The sequence below is a fragment of the Mustela nivalis genome, assembly GCF_964662115.1.
Source record: "Mustela nivalis genome assembly, chromosome: 13".
NCBI classification, from domain to species: Eukaryota; Metazoa; Chordata; class Mammalia; order Carnivora; family Mustelidae; genus Mustela; species Mustela nivalis.
In genome coordinates, this window is record NC_139032.1 from 67,063,947 (window position 1) to 67,082,255 (window position 18,309).

The 18,309-nt window shown below is 44.3% G+C and overlaps 1 protein-coding gene across 3 annotated transcripts in view; it reads right to left on the reverse strand.

The window, feature by feature from the left end:
- LOC309846239 (phospholipid-transporting ATPase ABCA1) overlaps positions 1-18,309 on the reverse strand; it is a 128,071-nt gene that overhangs the window by 92,004 nt on the left and 17,758 nt on the right. For all 3 annotated transcript variants that reach the window (XM_082695096.1, XM_082695095.1, XM_082695094.1), the window contains exons 2-5: positions 14,893-15,056; positions 5,665-5,758; positions 1,494-1,635; positions 46-164 (exon numbers count right to left, since the gene is read on the reverse strand). In XM_082695096.1, coding sequence (XP_082551222.1) covers positions 46-164; positions 1,494-1,635; positions 5,665-5,758; positions 14,893-14,958 — 421 coding nt within the window. In that variant the 5' untranslated portion in view covers positions 14,959-15,056. The remainder of the gene's footprint in view (positions 1-45; positions 165-1,493; positions 1,636-5,664; positions 5,759-14,892; positions 15,057-18,309) is intronic.

Genomic DNA, 18,309 nt, shown 5'->3' on the forward strand with positions numbered 1-18,309 from the left:
GTCAATTTCCAATTATGAGCCAGTGCACAGAAGGCTTTTGCTTACTTGAACTGGAACTCTCTAACTGCTGTAATGTCCTCAGAACTTGGTGCATGTCCTTCATGCTGGTGTCTTTCTGGCTATATAAAAGAAGCCGCCGAGCATCTGCGAACAGGCGAGACACACTGTAGGGGGTGCAAGAAAAGAAGAAAAGCCCTGGTTAGACCCGCAGCCTCTCTGCTTGAAGGAAGTATCTGTCAGGAAAATATGTCCCCGCCTGGCTACAAGGTGTTCCACAGGCCAGCTCTGGTCCACTCCTACTGCTCCCCACACCCAGGTGCACCAATGCCCCAGGCTCCTACCTGCTCACCCACCATCTCTGCCCCAAATGCTCTTCCTGTGTGTCCACACAATCACATCCTACTACCCTTCAAGGCCCAGCCCATGTGCCTCCATCCAGGAAGCTCTCATATCCACCTCGCCCCCACCCACACACATACATATCTAGGGCCAACTTATCCAGGAGACCCAATAAGCACAGTGCCTAGGGCCCAGGATGCTCTTAGGGTCCACAAAAAAGTTTACTACCTTCTAAAATCAGAATGAAAAAAATGAAATCCAGAAATTCAGAAAGAACATATATGATAATGAATCCAACCTGGATTATAGTCATCTTTATACCAACACAGTTATCAAATAAAATTTTTAATATTTCTGGATGCAAGGAGAGGGCCCCTGAAAGCTACAAAGTCTAGGGTCCATGGACATTATAATGTGGCCCCGTCTGACTCTGCAGAGCTTCCTCGGGACTATCCTGATACATCTCCTACAGTCCTTTGTCCACTCAAGCTCATGCCATGGTTCCATGCATTCCAAGACTCTTCAATGGCTCAATCAGCAAACACTTATTAAACCCATGTTTATGTCCAGTATTGGACCCAGGAGCCAGGAAGATAAAAGCAAGGAAGAAATATCCAGGCCCTCAGGGAACTCACACCACAGAAGAGAGAGACCTGCGGACACTGGGACACTGCAGTATGACAGGGAGTGACAGAGTAAGAGTGAATCGGGAAGGAAAGGGACAAATTCGCCCAGCCCAGGCTACGAGCTGCTTGTGGGCAGGTCCCCTCCTGTGCTTATCTCTGTACCAACACCCCCAGGGCCTAGACCAGCCAGTTCAGATGCACAGGAAATGTGCTAAGTGAGTAGGCTAATAATGAATGGACAGAGCTGACATGCTGTGCCTCCCTCTTCTCTGACCAGTTTTTGTAAGAATGGCCCCCCAACCACAGGAGCCTTATTGTCATAAGAGCTACATATTGTTACTCCTCAAATGCACCAAGGTAAGATCCACAGTCTTAGGTCCTGGCAGCAATTCTCCCTGCCCTCATTCTTCAAACCTTTACAAAAGCAACTTCACTCAAATTGAACCCTTCAAAATTCTCCAGAGGTTGAGAAGGAAAGAAAGAGTATTAACTGACAAGTTTGGAAAGAAAACCCGATATAGTACTTACATGGATTTGTTAAAGTTTCCAACAACCCCAGGGGCCTCACCAGGAGTTGGATAACGGAAACAGGGGTTATTGGCATTACAGATAATCCCCTGAACCCAAGGAAGCGTTCCTGCAGAGGGCATGGCTTTGTTTGGAAAGTGGCCTATGAAATCAAGAAGAAGAAAAACACAAAGAGAAACATTAATTCTTTGAGGCGATTTTCGGGACTCGATAGGAACCTTCCTTTATCTCTTTTGGTTGCACCCACACATTGCTCCAACCCAAACGTGTTTGTCCCATTCCTCACATCCCAGACACCTGCCACCTCTGGACTGATCCCAGCCTGAGCTGGAAACTTGGCATCAGATAGAAGTTCTTCATCTACTTGCATCATCTGTAGAATGGGGTTCATGACCTCAGCCTTGGGGAAGTGATGCGAGGGGCAGAGGAGACCACACACAGTAACTGCCTGATGTGCAAGTACCTGACAACCCTTACCTCACCTTCCACTGCCTGCCTCACCTGCCAGAGACCTGAGGGCCCCCGGGAATGGCCTGATTCAATTCCTTCATGCTCTAAGGAAACCACAGCAAGATGAAGTGGCAGGTGAAGAATGCTCAAGGAGGGGTGCCAAGGTGGCTCAGTCGGTTAAGCGTCAGCCTTCAGCTCAGGTTATGATCCTGAGGTCCTGAGCTCAAGCTCCACGTTCAGCTCCCTGCTCAGTGGGGAGTCTGCTTGTCCCTCTCCCTCTGTCCCTCCCCTCCTCTTATTCTCTCTCTCTCAAATAAATAAATAAATAAAATCTTTTCTTAAAAAATGCTCAAGAAGTCAGTGGGCAGGACTGGGAGTGGAACCCACATTTTCATGATCCCAATCCATGTTCCTTCCCTTATATCTGAGGCTTCCCTTGTGCTCACTCTTCTCAGTCCCCTCAGGTTCTGTCCTCTGCTGGTTTCTCCTCCTCTGCCAGCTCAAAAGCTCTTCAAGGGCACCTAATAAACATGCTAACTTGGGGTCAGATGTCATCTGTGAAGCCACCTTTGTTGTCAGTGCTATTCTGTCACTCACCCAAACAACGAGCCCCATCCCGTAACTCACCTCCTCACTGTCCTTTCCCTTCATTATGGAGGAGCTGCTGACAAACAGCAGGTGTGGGGGACATGGGTGGGTCCCAGGTGTCAGAGACACACTTTGGTGTGTGGTAGGCAGCCACAGGGGCCACCAATGAGGTTCAAGATAAATGTGCTCTGGGACCAGGGCTTTTAACCAAAGGACCAAGCATGTGTGAATTCCTTTGGACAGAAAGGCCATGGCTCCAGCTTTCATCATATTCTCAGGGTTACCTGTGACCCTGAGAGTTTATAGCCATTAAAAACAATAGCTCTAAGTGGGGAAGGGCTGTAAAGCTGTAGCTTTACGGGGTTTGGGGTCAGATCTATGGGGGATTCATATCCGGTCCCCAAAACTTGCTAAGTAGCAACTTTGACCAAGTTACTCAACCCCTACCTCAACTTCCTCATCTGAACATGGTGATAGAAATATAGTCGACTCCACAGAGCTGCAGTACTGTGTGAGTTCTTACAAGCAAAGCAGGGAGCAGAGTGCCTGGCCCAGGGCAAAGGCCCCCGTTGTGGGGGGTGCAGTGGTGAGGCTGTGGGGACTGCTGCAGCATTCTGGGTGTGAGCCTACAACAGGACTCACTCTGCCACTGTCCAGCCAGAAATACTCCTTCTACCCCACAGCTATGACCTTCCTCCAAAGCAGGAATCCTGTTCTATTCATCTTACTCTTTCTGTGCAGATATGCTAACAGAGTCTCCCCAGAAAGTAAGCCACAGCCGGGGAGTGCTACCCTTTGCTTTTCCAACAGTGGGATCCCTTTTTTCTTTTTCTTCTATCATAATGCAACCAGAAAGGCAACTTCCAGAGCAAGGATGTAACAAGATCTGATCACTATGGGCACCCTCAGCAGGGACTCTGGCCTGTTGAACATTTACTCAGTTAACCTCCTTATCTCCCTGTTAATAGTTCAAGGAAAACCAAACAATGTCCCTAGCCTAGGTCAGCTGCTCCTCATGCAGGGAAAAGCTTATGTAACCCAACCAAATACTCGAAGAATCAAGGGATTCTCTTGAATCTCCTGCAGATACTGGCAGCCAAAATAGGGTAATGTTGGTCCAGGCAGCACTGGGCAGTGGAGGGGAAGTATTTCAAGCTAATCCTTGGGGAGTAAAACAAAGACTTTTCCTAGAGGTGGGGTCCTACCCGATTTGCCCCCCCACCCTGGCACAAAGCAGTATGGGGACCTGGCATTTGTTATACAGGATGACAATCAAATAGCATAAAGGACTCCCATGACCCAGGGAAATGACTAGGACCTTGACGGCCCTTGCTCAAACTGAATAAGATTTATGAAAAACAATCATACACTAATCCTTTGTTCCCAGGCACAAGACACCTCTGCAGGCTTCATCTTAGCTCTTTGCCCTTCTAGCTAGGTCCCCAGAAGGTGGTGAGAATAGGAAGTAAGGTTACAAGACGTGCACAGGTGGGAGACAAAAATCTCATCTGCCTTCTCTAAGTATAGCAATTTCACATTTCCTAGAATCTATAGTCTAGATCTAGAGGGATCTGGGTTACAATTCAACAGCATGCCCAAGATCAGGACCTCAGCAAGCAGGGTAGCAAGGATCCAAACAAACCTCAATTTGTCTAATGCCAAGGTCTGCATTATTTCCACTACACTGTCTTGCCTACTTGTGATCATTCCTGAGAGAGCATCGCCTAGCCGATTAAAAAGGCTGAGTTTTCCCTAAAACTGTACTTCAGTAAAGCTTAGGGTACTGCTAAAATAAAATCAAATAAGCATTTGTTCATTAATCTTTGGGGCACCAAAAGAGAAAGCAGAATTCCCTTCCAGGTCCACAAATTGAGTGTATATTTCATTTTATGCTCTTTTCGTTTCTGGCAAAATCAGAAAATCGCATGTAGTAGGATGTTCTGGAGGTTTTGTGGATTTAGGGGTTTTTTTAAAACTTGAAAATGTATATGCTATATTAGCAAATTAGCAGGTAAATAACTACCAGTGTGTGCTGTGTGAGACTTGGGACCAGGATAAGAACACAATTAAAAGGTGACCCTAACCCCATCTCCTCCATGAAGAACAGTATCCTGGCAAAAGCCGGTGCAGTTGGCGGGCTGTGAGCGGAGCTAGCTAATGGTAGGAAAAGACATGGAAGCAATGGAACAGAGGTCCCAGGGAAACCTCCCACATAAATGCTGACCCTTCAAACAGGCACATTTCTGCAGACAGTCCATCCAATGAGCAGAGCCAGGAGACGAAGATGGTGATGACAGAACGACACTCAGGACAACCATGTAGGATAATTGTTGTCGTTCCTTTTTGATAGAATTTGGGACACTCGGGTACAGAGAAGCGATGTCACTTGCCCAGGGTGATATACCTACTAAGTGTCGAAGCCAGGATTCAAACCCAGGTCACCTGACATGAAGAGCTTGTGTTCTTAGCCACTACTTTCTATTTTCTACTATTTTCTAGCCTGCACTCTACCGGCCATCATCCAAATACAGGCCCAGGAGCCAAATGATCAGGGCTCGATTTCATTTGAGTCACTTATTAGATGTGTGACCTCGGGCAACTCCCTGAAATTTTTGGAGCCCCAATTTACTTATCAAGAAATTAAAGTAAATGCTAACAATGAGGGTCTACTGTACAAGGTTGTTACGACAATCCAATGAAATCATAATGCTCAATCTGAGCAATTCTATACAAACGCTGTTTAAAATGATATGTTTCCCTGATTTACAACTGTGCAATTAAGACATAATGACATGAAAAAAACCTGGCAGGTCCAGATGACAACTGAGTTAAGGCACGGCCTCATGGGGCTCTTTTAATCACCATCCTCTGACTTATCAGTAAGCTTTTACTTTCATGATCTAAAATGTATGAAACAGATGTTGGCTTTTATTATAATTACTGTTATTACCATTGGCTAGGACTAAAATGGTTTCCTGAGGTCACACCTTATCAAAAAATTGGAAGCGTTTCTATTCCAAACCATGTGCAGTGTTTCCTAAAGATAGTGTCTTGGAACAGGTCAAATGTAGTCTATACCCACTCCTGGATGTCGCGTGCCAGTAGACTCTCCAGCGGGCTGCTCAATACTTACATTCGTGTTGTTCATAGGGTGGGTAACTCAGCCGAACGGAGATCAGGATCAAAAAGATAAATAGAGGCCAGGCCACTTCCAGCAACAGCTGACACTGAAAGGGAAATAAAACAGAGCACTGTGCATTTAAAAAATAACATGGATGCTTAACTCTACTCGCCTTTGGGAAATCCACAGTTGTTAATTAAACAACTGATGGCCCCTCCAGCCTCTGCCACCACTCTCCCAGCTTCAACAACACTGAATTGTTGGCAGTTCTCATAGCATACTATTCCATACCTCTGTGTTCTCCATAAGAAAGGGAAACCCCTCCTATCCTAATTCCTCTGGCTCATTACTTACTATCCATTCTACAGAATACTCCAACACCATTTCCTTTATTAAAATCTCAGGCTGAGTGAGAAACCCTTCTCCTGTAACAGTAACCCATGCATATTCCTCCCAGAGCCTTTTCCTCCAGCCTGAAATCATCTATCACTGGCCACTTCCGGCAACAGGAGCACCCTGAAGGCAAGCACTGAGTCAGCTTCGTATTCCCAGCCCTCGAGCTATATCAGGTAAGGAAGGACCCTTAGTGGAAAAAGGGGGCGGGGCAAACTGCTATGCTCAGCACACCACCTCTGCACCTTTAACTGCACACAAAGGTGCCCCCCTACACACACACTGGGCTGAGAAGAAGGCACCAAAGGACAATGGAAATTGACACAGGGTTCCATATCAACCTTTGTGCCTCTGGGACTGAAAAGAGCTGAGAAAAGTGCAAAGTTCTTCTTCCCTGTCTAGCAAGGTCTCAGTACCATATTCTCCAGTGGGTTAGAAGATCATTAAACTTACCGGTGAGCATGATCCACTCTGGTTGAAACAATGTGGTGTCTCTAAACCTAAACCCTGCCTTGGTGAGTTGCCAAGGGATAAATAAGCCCAGGGACAGGATGGAAATCTTTAGGCATAATTTAATTGAACCAGGGGTGTTCAGAAAACTAGCTTCACTGCCTGAAGCTCTCACCTCTTCCATTCCCATCATTTCTAGATCCTAAGGTTCTAATTAGGATGAACACCAAAGAGCCCAGAAGAGTCATGGGGCCTTGTGGTTAAGAGTAATTATAACTGTGGCTGCAGAGCCACAAAGTCAATAGAACACTGGCCTGAAACCCTCCCTTTTTTTTTTTCAAACAGAATTTTTTTTCCCTTGATCTTTAAGTCCATATATTTTTATTATGGAAAACTTGAAATTAAAAAATTCTAAAAAAGTAGAAAAAAGTAAATACAAATCACCCTTAATCCTACTTTCCACAGACAATTCCTAATAAACTGAGCTAACAATGCCCTCTATTAATACTTTTATCTTTTTTTTCTATGCATACATGAATACTTTTACCTACAAAACTGCATCATACAGTACATATAATTTCTCATTTTCCTTTTTCATTTAACATTATAATTGGGGGTGTTTTCCATGACATAAAATATTTTCTTAAAAGATGGATTTTAATGGCCACTTTGATATTCCATACTGTGAATAGATCATAATTAATGAAACTCTCTGCTCTTGCTGGTACTTCAGAGTGTTTTTGCTTTTTTGTTTATCATTTGCTATTGCATTTTGGTATTTTAAATAACCCACTTTTAATTTCCAAAGACCTTTGATATGATTACCCATTAAACTCTTTTTTAAATCTTCTTTTTGGAAGGAAATACAAAGATGATAATAGTAGATGTCCTGGGGTGATAAAAACACAAGTGATTTTTTTTTTAAATACATCCCTGTGTTTCCTAAATCTTCCATAATAAGCATGTTATTACTTCTTGAATGGAACAAAAATCCACTGCTATCATATAACCATGAAGAATAATTTATACTATTTGATACCACACAGCAACATGGGGGGAGGAGAGATGGGGAGGTATAAATGGGTCTCTCTTTGGAAGAAAGTATGCTGTCAATGGGGTCTCCAAGACCAAAGACATGGCTGTACTTCCTAATATTTCTATACATAATCCCAAAGAGGCCACACATATTGAAATCTCCAAGCTTTCAAATGACATTTGGTCTCTTCTACCAGCAGAGTTGGAAGTCCCTCCTTGGAGTTTCCCAGGTACACCCTGCCTTCACCAGCACTTGGCACAGCAGGGGCCCTATTTAAAAAGGACTTTCTCCCACACCGTCACTTTCTTCTCACTAAGCCTGCCACACAGAAAGTCTTAAAAAATGTTGAGAAAGAGAATGAATTGAAGTTTATAAAAGAATAAAGATGGAAATATACATTAGTTGAGCCCTCTCGGAAAGCAATTTGGCCATATGTAGTCAAAAGACATGTTTATTGGGGCTCCTGGGTGGCTCAGTGGGTTGAGCCGCTGCCTTCGGCTCGGGTCATGATCTCAGGGTCCTGGGATGGAGTCCCGTATCGGGTTCTCTGCTCAGCAGGGAGCCTGCTTCTCTCTCTCTCTCTCTCTCTCTCTCTGCCTGCCTCTCCATCTGCTTGTGATATCTCTCTGTCAAATAAATAAATAAAATCTTTAAAAAAAAAAAGATGTTTATCCCCTGTGACCAAGTAATATGTATAGGAAGTCATCCTACAGAATTGAATTTAAAATATCAAAAAGCTATATACATGAAGTTATTCATCCACTGAAACCCTATAATTGCAAAATATTGGAAACAACTTAGTTGCACAACACTGGGGAAATTATTAAATTACAGTACACCTACTGGACAATGTATTACACTGTCATTACATGTACGAAACACAGACACTATTAACCATGTAATATTAAGTGAAAAAACCAGAACACAAAATTGTATGTTACAAGCATACAAGCATACAGCTAAATAAAATCACTTACAAATATTAACAAACAATTATGCCATTTTAAAAAATGGGCTGTGAATGAAGTCAGAAAAGAATAATGAATTCAGAAAAAAACAAAAACAAAATTAAATGAAGAGTATGAATAAGTTACCAACCTTGGCACTCAGAAGCTAACATTTGTACATTTAGGATAAATAGTAGCTATCATTTATTTATTTAGAGTCCAATATGTAGTAGGCACATTACATATGGATTATTTCATTCAATCCTCCAAACAACCTTGTGATATAGGAGCCATTATTGTCCCCATTTTATGTATGGCAAGGCTAAAGCTCAAGGAGGGGTAAGTAATGGAGACAGAGGCAGAGTTAGGATTAACTGCTAGTTCTGCCCAACTCCAGAGGCCACATGGCATTGACAGAGCAGGTGACCCAGCTGGGAAATGACCGCATTCAGTGGCAAGGTCACAAAACATCAACTGGTTCCACAGAAGTAACATGAATTATAATATTTACCGCCAAGAGTGAGCACCTACTGTATACCAGGTATTTTTAGGTATCTCATCTCTAATATTTAATTTTCATAATAACTGAGATAGGATGAACTGTTACCATGAAGCTAAGATTTAGAGAGGTTATCACCCATAACCTCGTAAGAGAGTGCACTAGCAGTTGAACCCAGCTCTAGTGACCCCCATGTGCTTTTTTTTTTTTAAAGATTTTATTTATTTATTTATTTATTTATTTGACAGAGAGAGAGACCACAAGTAGGCAGAGAGGCAAGCAGAGAGAGAGAGGAGGAAGCAGGCTCCCTGCTGAGCAGAGAGCCCGATGTGGGACTTGATCCCAGGACCCTGAGATCACGACCCGAGCCGAAGGCAGCGACCTAACCCACTGAGCCACCCAGGCGCGCCCCCCCAATGTGCTTTTGCATTCATTTTACAGATGGGGACACTGAGGTCCAGAGAGTTAATAAATAAGCATTCAAATGTTGGCAATAGGGTATGAATTTATCAAATTAAAACTATTATAAACTAGCAGGAATGTCAGTGGCATCCTGCAATGGTAGATTTTGGGCCAAAAGATCCTTCTCTTGCTAACTTCCTAAGTTACAATACTTTCTTTACCTGTGAAACAGAAATTTTAATGCATGTCTCTCAGAACTGCTTTGAAACTTAAGAAAATAATGGATATAAAAGCATTTCAAAACTATAAAACACAGTCTACACATCAAAAATCAGTATTATAACGATGAAGATTATTTGAAAACATGGGATTATACACACCAAATAACGTTAAATGAAAGCAGAAAACAGAACATAAAATGGTACATATACAAGTGATGATTACAATTGTCTCCTTTGGCTTATTGTCACTCAAGTCCCTTCAGTGCCAAGGACCACACAATCCGACCCTCACAATCATGACCCATCTACCTCAGAGACTTCTTTTGCACATAAAATAAAATTCAACTGCCCTTCCCAGCTCCAATGCCAGGCATGATCTGGCCCTGCCAGTCCCCAACTCATCCCTAGCCAGTCCTCATTCACCCCACCAGAGCCACCGGCTTTTCTGTTCCTTGACTCAGAAGCACACATTGGGTCTCATGGCCATCATACCTTCTGTCTCTCTAGGAATATGGTGCTCCTCATCTCTGAGCTCCTGATCTTCCCCAGCTTTATGTTCAGAGCTCTTGGCTTACCTGTCATAATGTTCCATCCTAAATTAAGTCCCTACCCATAGCCTCGTGGTATCTAACACAGTGCCACAGTGTGTCTGAGCTGCCCCTGTAGTTGGCTTCTAAATCTGTTTCCTGCCTTGCCTTCCTAACACCTGATATAGATTATTATTTTATTTTTACTTCTGGGATCATGAGTCTCGTATCTGCTTCCCTCACTTAACAGTAAGCTCTGTGAGGACAAGGATCGTGTCTGTCCACTTCTTCACCACACACCCAGCACACTCCCCCACATGTAGTAGGTGCTCCGTAAATATGTATTCAAATGAAATAATAAATGACTATGGGTTCTAACTTTCTTAATTCCACAGAATACGAAACTAAAACTCAAGAGAAGTGAGTTTCCCTCAGCCATTGAGGCACATGGTGACCACGCTGGAAGTAGACCTGAATTAAAATAGAATAGAAATCAGAAATACTATCTGGATTTGAACCGTCACTACCAGCCCAGGAACAAGGACAAGGAAGAAATTCATCAGCTGGAACTGGAAGTGGGAAGGGAATGTAGAAATTTTTCATCTGCCCTGGAAAATTCTCTAATGGCTTTTAAATGAGGAGTTTTAATTTTTATTTATTTGTTTATTCCTTGTCATTAACCAATGTCCAAATACTGATACTCCATGCAAAAATTAGAATTACCTATTTTCCCAGCCACATGACTAATCAGATCTCACAGAGACAATAGCAAAGGCACAAGAGAGAGGCCATATGGCCCCACACTCCCATCTGTTCCATGGGACCTTGGCCTTTGGCTCAGCCTGAAACTAGAGGAGGATCCTGAGAACTCTGAAGCCCCTCGCCCTTCCTGTCCCAAGCCCTGTTTGTGCTGCAAGACTGCCACCCACACAAGTTAACCGTTACTTTGAACCCAAACTGAGCTTTGCCCCCAACTTTCGTAACTTAGTGTATTCTTTGCCTAACAGCAACAACGGAAAGCTAACCCTGGTTGATGGTCCCCATGAAGGGCACAATTGGGGGCACAAGAGAGGTCCCCAGGATTCATCAGCAAACAAGGAGACAGAGAGAAAGGGCAAATGCTGGCTTTCCACAGGGCTATTCTGGGGTGTACTGTTCAGCACCCAGCTTTCAAACATTCTTCCCGGCAGTAGGACACAAGGCCTCTACAACAGAGGAGCCTCCTTGAGACCTGCAAACTGATGGCCCACTGGACACACTCACCACTCGTTCAGCAAATATGTTTTCAGCATATCCTGGGTGCCAGGCTCTAGGCCTGAGGGTGTATACTCTAGGATCTGAGAAAATGGGAAATAAGCAATGGTTTTCCACACTTTGTAGGCAAGAATTGCCATGGAGCTTCTTCCCCTGTCTAGTGGACAGGGTTGGTTCTGACTATGTGAGCTAACAAAGTGGTACCAAAACCCGTAACAGGTCCCACTGTCTCAAAAATAATCCAGAAATCCAAGCCAGGTGGGTTAGGAAGTAGCTTAAGATCCATGGGCATTAAACTTTGAATGCATACAAAGCAAAGTCCAAAAAAAAAAAAAAAAAAAAAGCCTGTAGGGCCACCAAGAAACTGGTTCTGGTGTTCCTTCCATGATTAACCCACTCTCGACCCCTGCCCCGCTGCCTGGAATTCCAAGTTCCATGAACTGGACAAGGGGCAGGTCAGATCTTTCCAGCTCTGACAATCTAAGCATCTGTAACCTGAAGTAAACCACCTTTTTTTCTGGTTCAGCAAAATATATTTTCTTTAGATATCAGGAAGGGAAGAAGGACAAGCCAGTAGGCTTGTGGTGTATCACCTAGAAAATCCCTTTTGAGTCAGGATGCTGTATCTTTACTTCCCCCAACAAAAACTTCCATACGATTACAAATCGCCTTTGACTAAGCCTGCCTATCTCTCCAATCCTAACTTTTTAAACCCACAAGCAATACTAAGCTAGAAGCAGCAAGCTCCAGACTAGTCTGGATAGCCCAACCCCATCTCCTATTCCAGGCCCCTGTGCTCCTGAGTCCTTGCTTTGATGTTGGGGAAATCCCTTCTCTGCTTTGCGTCTCAGTGTTCTTATCTGTAAAATGAGAGGTCTATGCTGGACTACCCTAGAGCCCCACTTTCATTGCTAAGATAATACTATTCTTTCCATCTCTCAGTGGCTAATGGACATACTATGACAGAGACAGTTCCCCATCATGTGACCTGCTGCCACCAGGATGAGAAGAGGCAGTAGTTAAGAAGTCAGGACAGGTGATGAAAACACAGAACCTGGAAACACCAAGACCTGGGAACAGCTATGAGAAACAGGGGCAGAGGCAAGGAAAAGGCCAGAAATGTCAAGATTTTGAGACTGAAAATAGAAAAAATAATGATACTACTGAAAAGCAATTTGGCATAGTGATTTAGAGCACCAATGCTAAAGTCAGGTCATCTAGATTTGAACCCTGCCTGCATTTGCTCCTGACCAGTGGTGCGGACCTCAGACTGATTACTTAATCTCTCTCTGTACTTCAAGTACCCCAGTTACAGCACAAGGAAAAAACAGTATTTCATGGGGTTCTAAAGAATTCAACCAATTAATAACCCACTTAAGTGCTTAGCACATGGAAACTCGTTCTAAGTGTTTGCTTTTATTATATTATATAATAATATGTTATATTTTATGATTACAATTATCACCAAGACAGATAAGATACATAGATTCTAGTTTCCACTCTCTAGCTAGTGACCTTAAGATTCAAATCCCTACCTGTAACATTAAGGACTTAAAAAATAAAAAACATTGTTTCTCAGACTATAATACATACTCCTGAGAGATTAAATATGAGGCCTTTGTGAGGATTTTAAACAATTTTCTGTTTTCATTGCAATGGTCATCTAAACAAATTCAAATAAACATAACTGAATTTTCTGAATGCCTACTTTATAACTACTTCTGGCACAAGATTTCAAAGCCCAAGTTTGTATTTGTGTCTGTGATTGTGTTGGCACCAATATAATTATAGCAGACTAATGAGAAAGGAACAGATGCAGACGCAATTTATAAATGATGAGATTGGACCAACTGAAAGCCAAATGACATCAAATGAAGGTCACTAGAAAAGTGGTTGAAGAATGGAATCATTAGCACAAAGTAATATAGACAGTCCAGGCAGCTGTCTTACTATATTAACAATGTGAATTGGATTGTATTGGTTTTGCAATTTTGTTTGCATTTCCTTTGTAAGTATGAACGGGTTGTATGGTTGTGTAATGACCTATAAGTACAAAGGTTTCACATGTGTACACATTTAAATAACATTACAATAAAAAAGAAATTTCATGAACACAAGGAGACCTTGACACTTCTGTTCTTTAAAGAAGGTCTAAGCATTATGCTAGTTTGAGAAACACTAAGTTCTCTCAAAGGTCTCTTATGGTTCTTTGAGTCTAAGAAAGATGATCATTTTGGTTATCCTTTTGGTTATAGACCTGTTAAGCCTAGTTAAGATAGCTCAGTAGGGGGGCGCCTGGATGGCTCAGTGGGTTGAAGCCTCTGCCTTCGGCTCAGGTCATGATCCCGGGGTCCTGGGATCGAGCCCTGCATCGGGCTCTCTGCTCAGCAGGGAGCCTGCTTCCTCCTCTCTCTCTGTCTGCCTCTCTGCCTACTTGTGATCTCTGTCTGTCAAATAAATAAAATCTTAAAAAAAAAAAAAGATAGCTCAGTAGGGACACAGGCTTATAACTCAGAAAAAAAGGCAAGGCAGGAAACAGATTTAGAAGCCAACTACAGGGGCAGCTCAGTTGGTTGGTTATCTGCCTCTTGATTATGGCTCAAGTCATGCTCTCAGGGTCATAAGAGAGAGACACCCATGTTGGGCTCGGCGCTCAGCAAAGGGTTCTGCTTAAGATTCTCTCTCCCTCTCCCTCTTCCCCCAGCCCCTGCGGGCAATCTCTCGCTCTCTCTGAAATAAATAAATGTCTCTTTAAAGAAAAGAGAAAAAAGAGGCCAACTACAGATCAGTACAGCTAAACCCAGGACACCTAAATGGAGTGTCCAAGAGTGTTTGGAGCTAGACAAGCCAAGAGCTAATGTCTGGGCTTCAGGGAATTCACCATGCCTCACAGCCTTCCCCTTCCTCTGTGTAAAAATACCATTCACCCGAGCATTAAAGATGATCTTCTCAGGATTACGCAAAGAATTCTGTGTCCCATCCAGGAAATGAATGGCTTAGAACCTCCACAGAAATCAAACAAATCTCAGTTTTACATTCCTCCTGGCTTGCAGTCAGAGCTGAGAGAGTCCACGAGAACCAGTCTCTACAGGAGCTGGGCCCTTAACTCACTTAACTCACCTCCCAGAAACAGATGGGCCCTTGGGTGCTCTCGCAGAGCCAACAGACCCCCAGGGCTGCAGTAAAAGGAAAGAGTGGGATGCTCAGAGGCAACTCTGTGACAGATTCCAGAGGTCAGAACCCATGCCTGGGCACTAGCACACACTAAAGCTAACGTTTCTGCCTGGCTCCTAATCTTCCCTCTCTGATAAGCAATAGAGCTACTTCAGGACCACATGGACCTGTGCCCACCAGGGCCAGAGTCATCCAGCCCCTTTGAGAAAACCGAGAGGATTCCCTCTCCTCCTTCCTCCCACCCCTAACTCGAAACCATGAAGAAAAGCAAGGGAGAACACTGCCCCCCCCCCACCACCCCAACCCACCACCCCGCATCGGAGAATCCCAGGCTTACTGTTTGTCTTCTTCTGAAAGTGAGGTTCTTCCACAGCAGCAACCTCAGCTGAGGCCAGTAAGCCATGTTACCGCTGCTAGCACCCCCAGCAGATGCGTGTGGCTCAGGAGCCCGTGGAGGCAGTGGCCGCAACTCACGGCAGGGCCGCTGTGGCTGGTCATTAACTGAAAGATAAAGCAGGAGGGGAGAGCGCTATCAGCTGCTGCTCCAAAGCCAGACGCCAGGGAGGGCTGCTGCTCCAGCCCCCTCACCTTAGACCTCAAGACCCGGATGGGCATCCTCGTTGCTCTCAGGAAGTCCCGAGTGCCCAGCTTCTGGCTTCGGGGTTTTCCTGTAAACGCGGATTCTGGAGGCTTTCCAGCAGCCGCCTGGAAGCTAGTCATTATAATTCTAATCATTTTAGCTCCATGGCTGTGATCGTCTGGGATTGGAAAATGCCCTTATGAAAACAAACTCAAGTGTTGGGTCAAAACACTGAGGTTGGAAATGGCATATGGGAATCCCAGAGACCCGCCACCCCTAAGAAAATGCCTCCCTTCTCATAAAATGTTAGCCGCGGTTATAAACTTTGCCTCAAATCTGGAGTAATTTCTGCTATTCCTTGAAAATCTGCTGTGGGGTACATTTTCATCTGGCCACACAGTTGTGTCCTTCAAATGATAAATGGCACCATCGAGAAAGCAAGTTTCCCAATCTGGAAAGCCACAGTGCATGGGAGAAGACCCTGAGGAAACACCGGGAAAGTGTCATTGACACCTGGTTCCCAGATGATGGGGACAATCCCGGCGCTGTGTGTCTGTGGAAAGAAAACAACACCCCGTGGAGAAACAAGTCAGCGAACGCAGGCGGAGAGCATCACCGGTGAGAGCAGCAAGCTCCCGCTGTCCAGACACATGCACGCTCTGGCTCTGCTCCACCTGCGCCTGCGCACGGCCAGGCTGCTCTGCCCGCGCCTGCGCACCGGCCGAGCTCCGCTGTGTCAGGGGCCACGGGTACCACGGCGGGGACTGCTTCCCTGTGGTGGGAGAACGGATGGTTCTCATAAACGGGGGATACAACATTCTGTGTTTCCCGGCTGCCCCTCAACAACTGTATTTATTAAATGCTGGAATTTATACTAAGCACCTGTACTAAAATTAAAGTTGGAGAAGGGGCAGAAAGTAAAAAATAAATAAATAAATAAATAAATAAATAAATAAATAAATAAATAAAGGTGGAAGAAGAAGGGAGGGACACACAGTCAAAGCTAGGCTCTGCGGGCCCTCCGTAGTCACGAACTCTTGGCAGAAACCAGCTTTACTTCTAAATAGCTCAGTTTATCATGGTGGCCCCTAGTGGAGGGGGAGGTGGGAGTGGTAGATTAGGCATGAGGAACAAATAGCAAAAAGAACGAATGCAGTGACTACCTATGGATACAAAACCAAGTATTGGACTAAAATTTGAGTCCAGGGGCGCTTGGGTGGCTCAGTGGGTTAAGCCTCTGCCTTCCTCTCAGGTCATGATCTCAGGGTCCTGGGATCGAGCCCCTCATGGGGCTCTCTGCTCGGCAGGGAGCCTGCTTCCTCCTCTCTCTGTCTCTGCCTGCCTCTCTACCTACTTGTGATCTCTCTCTGTCAAATAAATAAATAAAATCTTTGAAAAAATATAAAAATAAAAATCTGTTGAGTCCAAATGAGATCTCAATGCAAAGATCAACCTCTAGCAGGATTTTACTCTTTAGTCACTTACCCTTCAAGGACTTGCATTCAAAACCTCCAGAGAAGATAAGAGATTGGAGGGAGTTTTCAGTGTCAAAGAAGAAAGAGTGACCCTACTATTACATTATGTTGTTGTTGGGTTTTTTTAAAGATTTATTTATTTATTTATTTGTCAGAGAGAGAGAGAGCGCGCGCAAGCGCGCACACAACCTGGCAGAGTGGCAGGCAGAGGTAGAGAGAGAAGCAGGCTCCCTGCCAAGCAAGGAGCCAGATGTGGAACTCAATCCCAGGACCCTGCAATCATGACCTGAGCCGAGGGCAGCGGCTTAACTGACTGAGCCACCCAAGTGTCCCTGTATTTTAATTCATTCGTTGACAACCGGACAAATCGGGAATTCCTCCCAAATATTCAAGCTTTAGGACCTCTTTTTTCTCTTTATCATTTGCTCAGCAAATCTCTAGGACATGGATCCTCTCCCCAAATTTCTCACCCCAGAAAGAAGAGTTTAACCAGCAATTCATCCGTTCTGTTGGCAATTTGATTGTTTAAAGATGTCAACTGACCTCCCAGGCACTGAGAGCTAGAATGGGACTGTGAAACATGTTTGTAATCCCAAATTGTTTTGTAAGTGGCCTAGCACAGGGCCTGCATTCCAGAAACACTGAAATAAACAATTAGCTAGGTTTTTCTCATGCAAAAGCTGCCCTCCAGAAATTACTTAGTTGATTTAGAAGCTACAGGAATCTTTTCAGATCCCCAAGGTAACAGTGAGGAGGTTGAAATGCAAGTTTGTAATTTCAAAAGGACAATTAACCTAGCAGAAAGAGCCCCAATAGGGAGTAACCCCAGCTTCCCAACTATGGGCCCTTGGCCAAGCCTTTATACTCTATGGGCACTAATTTCCCCCATCAAAATAATGCAGATGACAATAACTACCTTGCATGAGTGTTCACAGACTAAATAAGATAATATAAATAAGTTCCTGACACAGTACATGGCACACTGTAAATGCCAAAGAAATGAGTTCCCTTCTCCTCACTTTTGTCTGTTCTATCAGTACCTTCTAACAGAGAAATGGTTATGTCCTGTCCAAACATTCATTTCTATTCCATTATTTCTAGCAAAACCATCATGGGTTTCAGGAAAGGTAGTAGGGGCCAGGTAGGAAAGACAAAATCTGAATAGTCTAGTGTTAGAGATCCCCATGGTCAAACCCAAGCACAGACCCCCCCCCCCAAATCTGAGGGGGAAATCTCAGCAGAAAATAAGACACACCTCGATAGAGTGTTCATGAATTGAGAAAGGCCAGGAAGAGGTTTTTTTGGGGACTCTTTTCCTTTAAGTAGAGTTTCTGGATCTCCAGACAAGGGTTCTGGGCCCAGGGACCCTCCAAGAGACATAGAAGGTTGTCAGGAAGAAGTAGCCCAAAGCAGCACCGGAGACTCTGCTCTGGCTTTGCTGGGTGCACACAGACAGGCTTCTCTTCCCAAATGCCCCTCGCAACTTGGCATGGCCCTGGCCTTCTGTGTAATTCCCTCCTCCCACTTCAGAACACAGCGATCAGAGCAACTCTGTCCACAAAGGAGGGTTTGGCAATGCCCAAAACGCCCTGCTCAGGTAACTGAAGCCAAAGGGATATTTCTACATTAGTTTTCCAAGGAAGTGAACAAACAAACCAAAACCAAGAAGAATGCAGTACTATGTACTAGATTTCTCAAT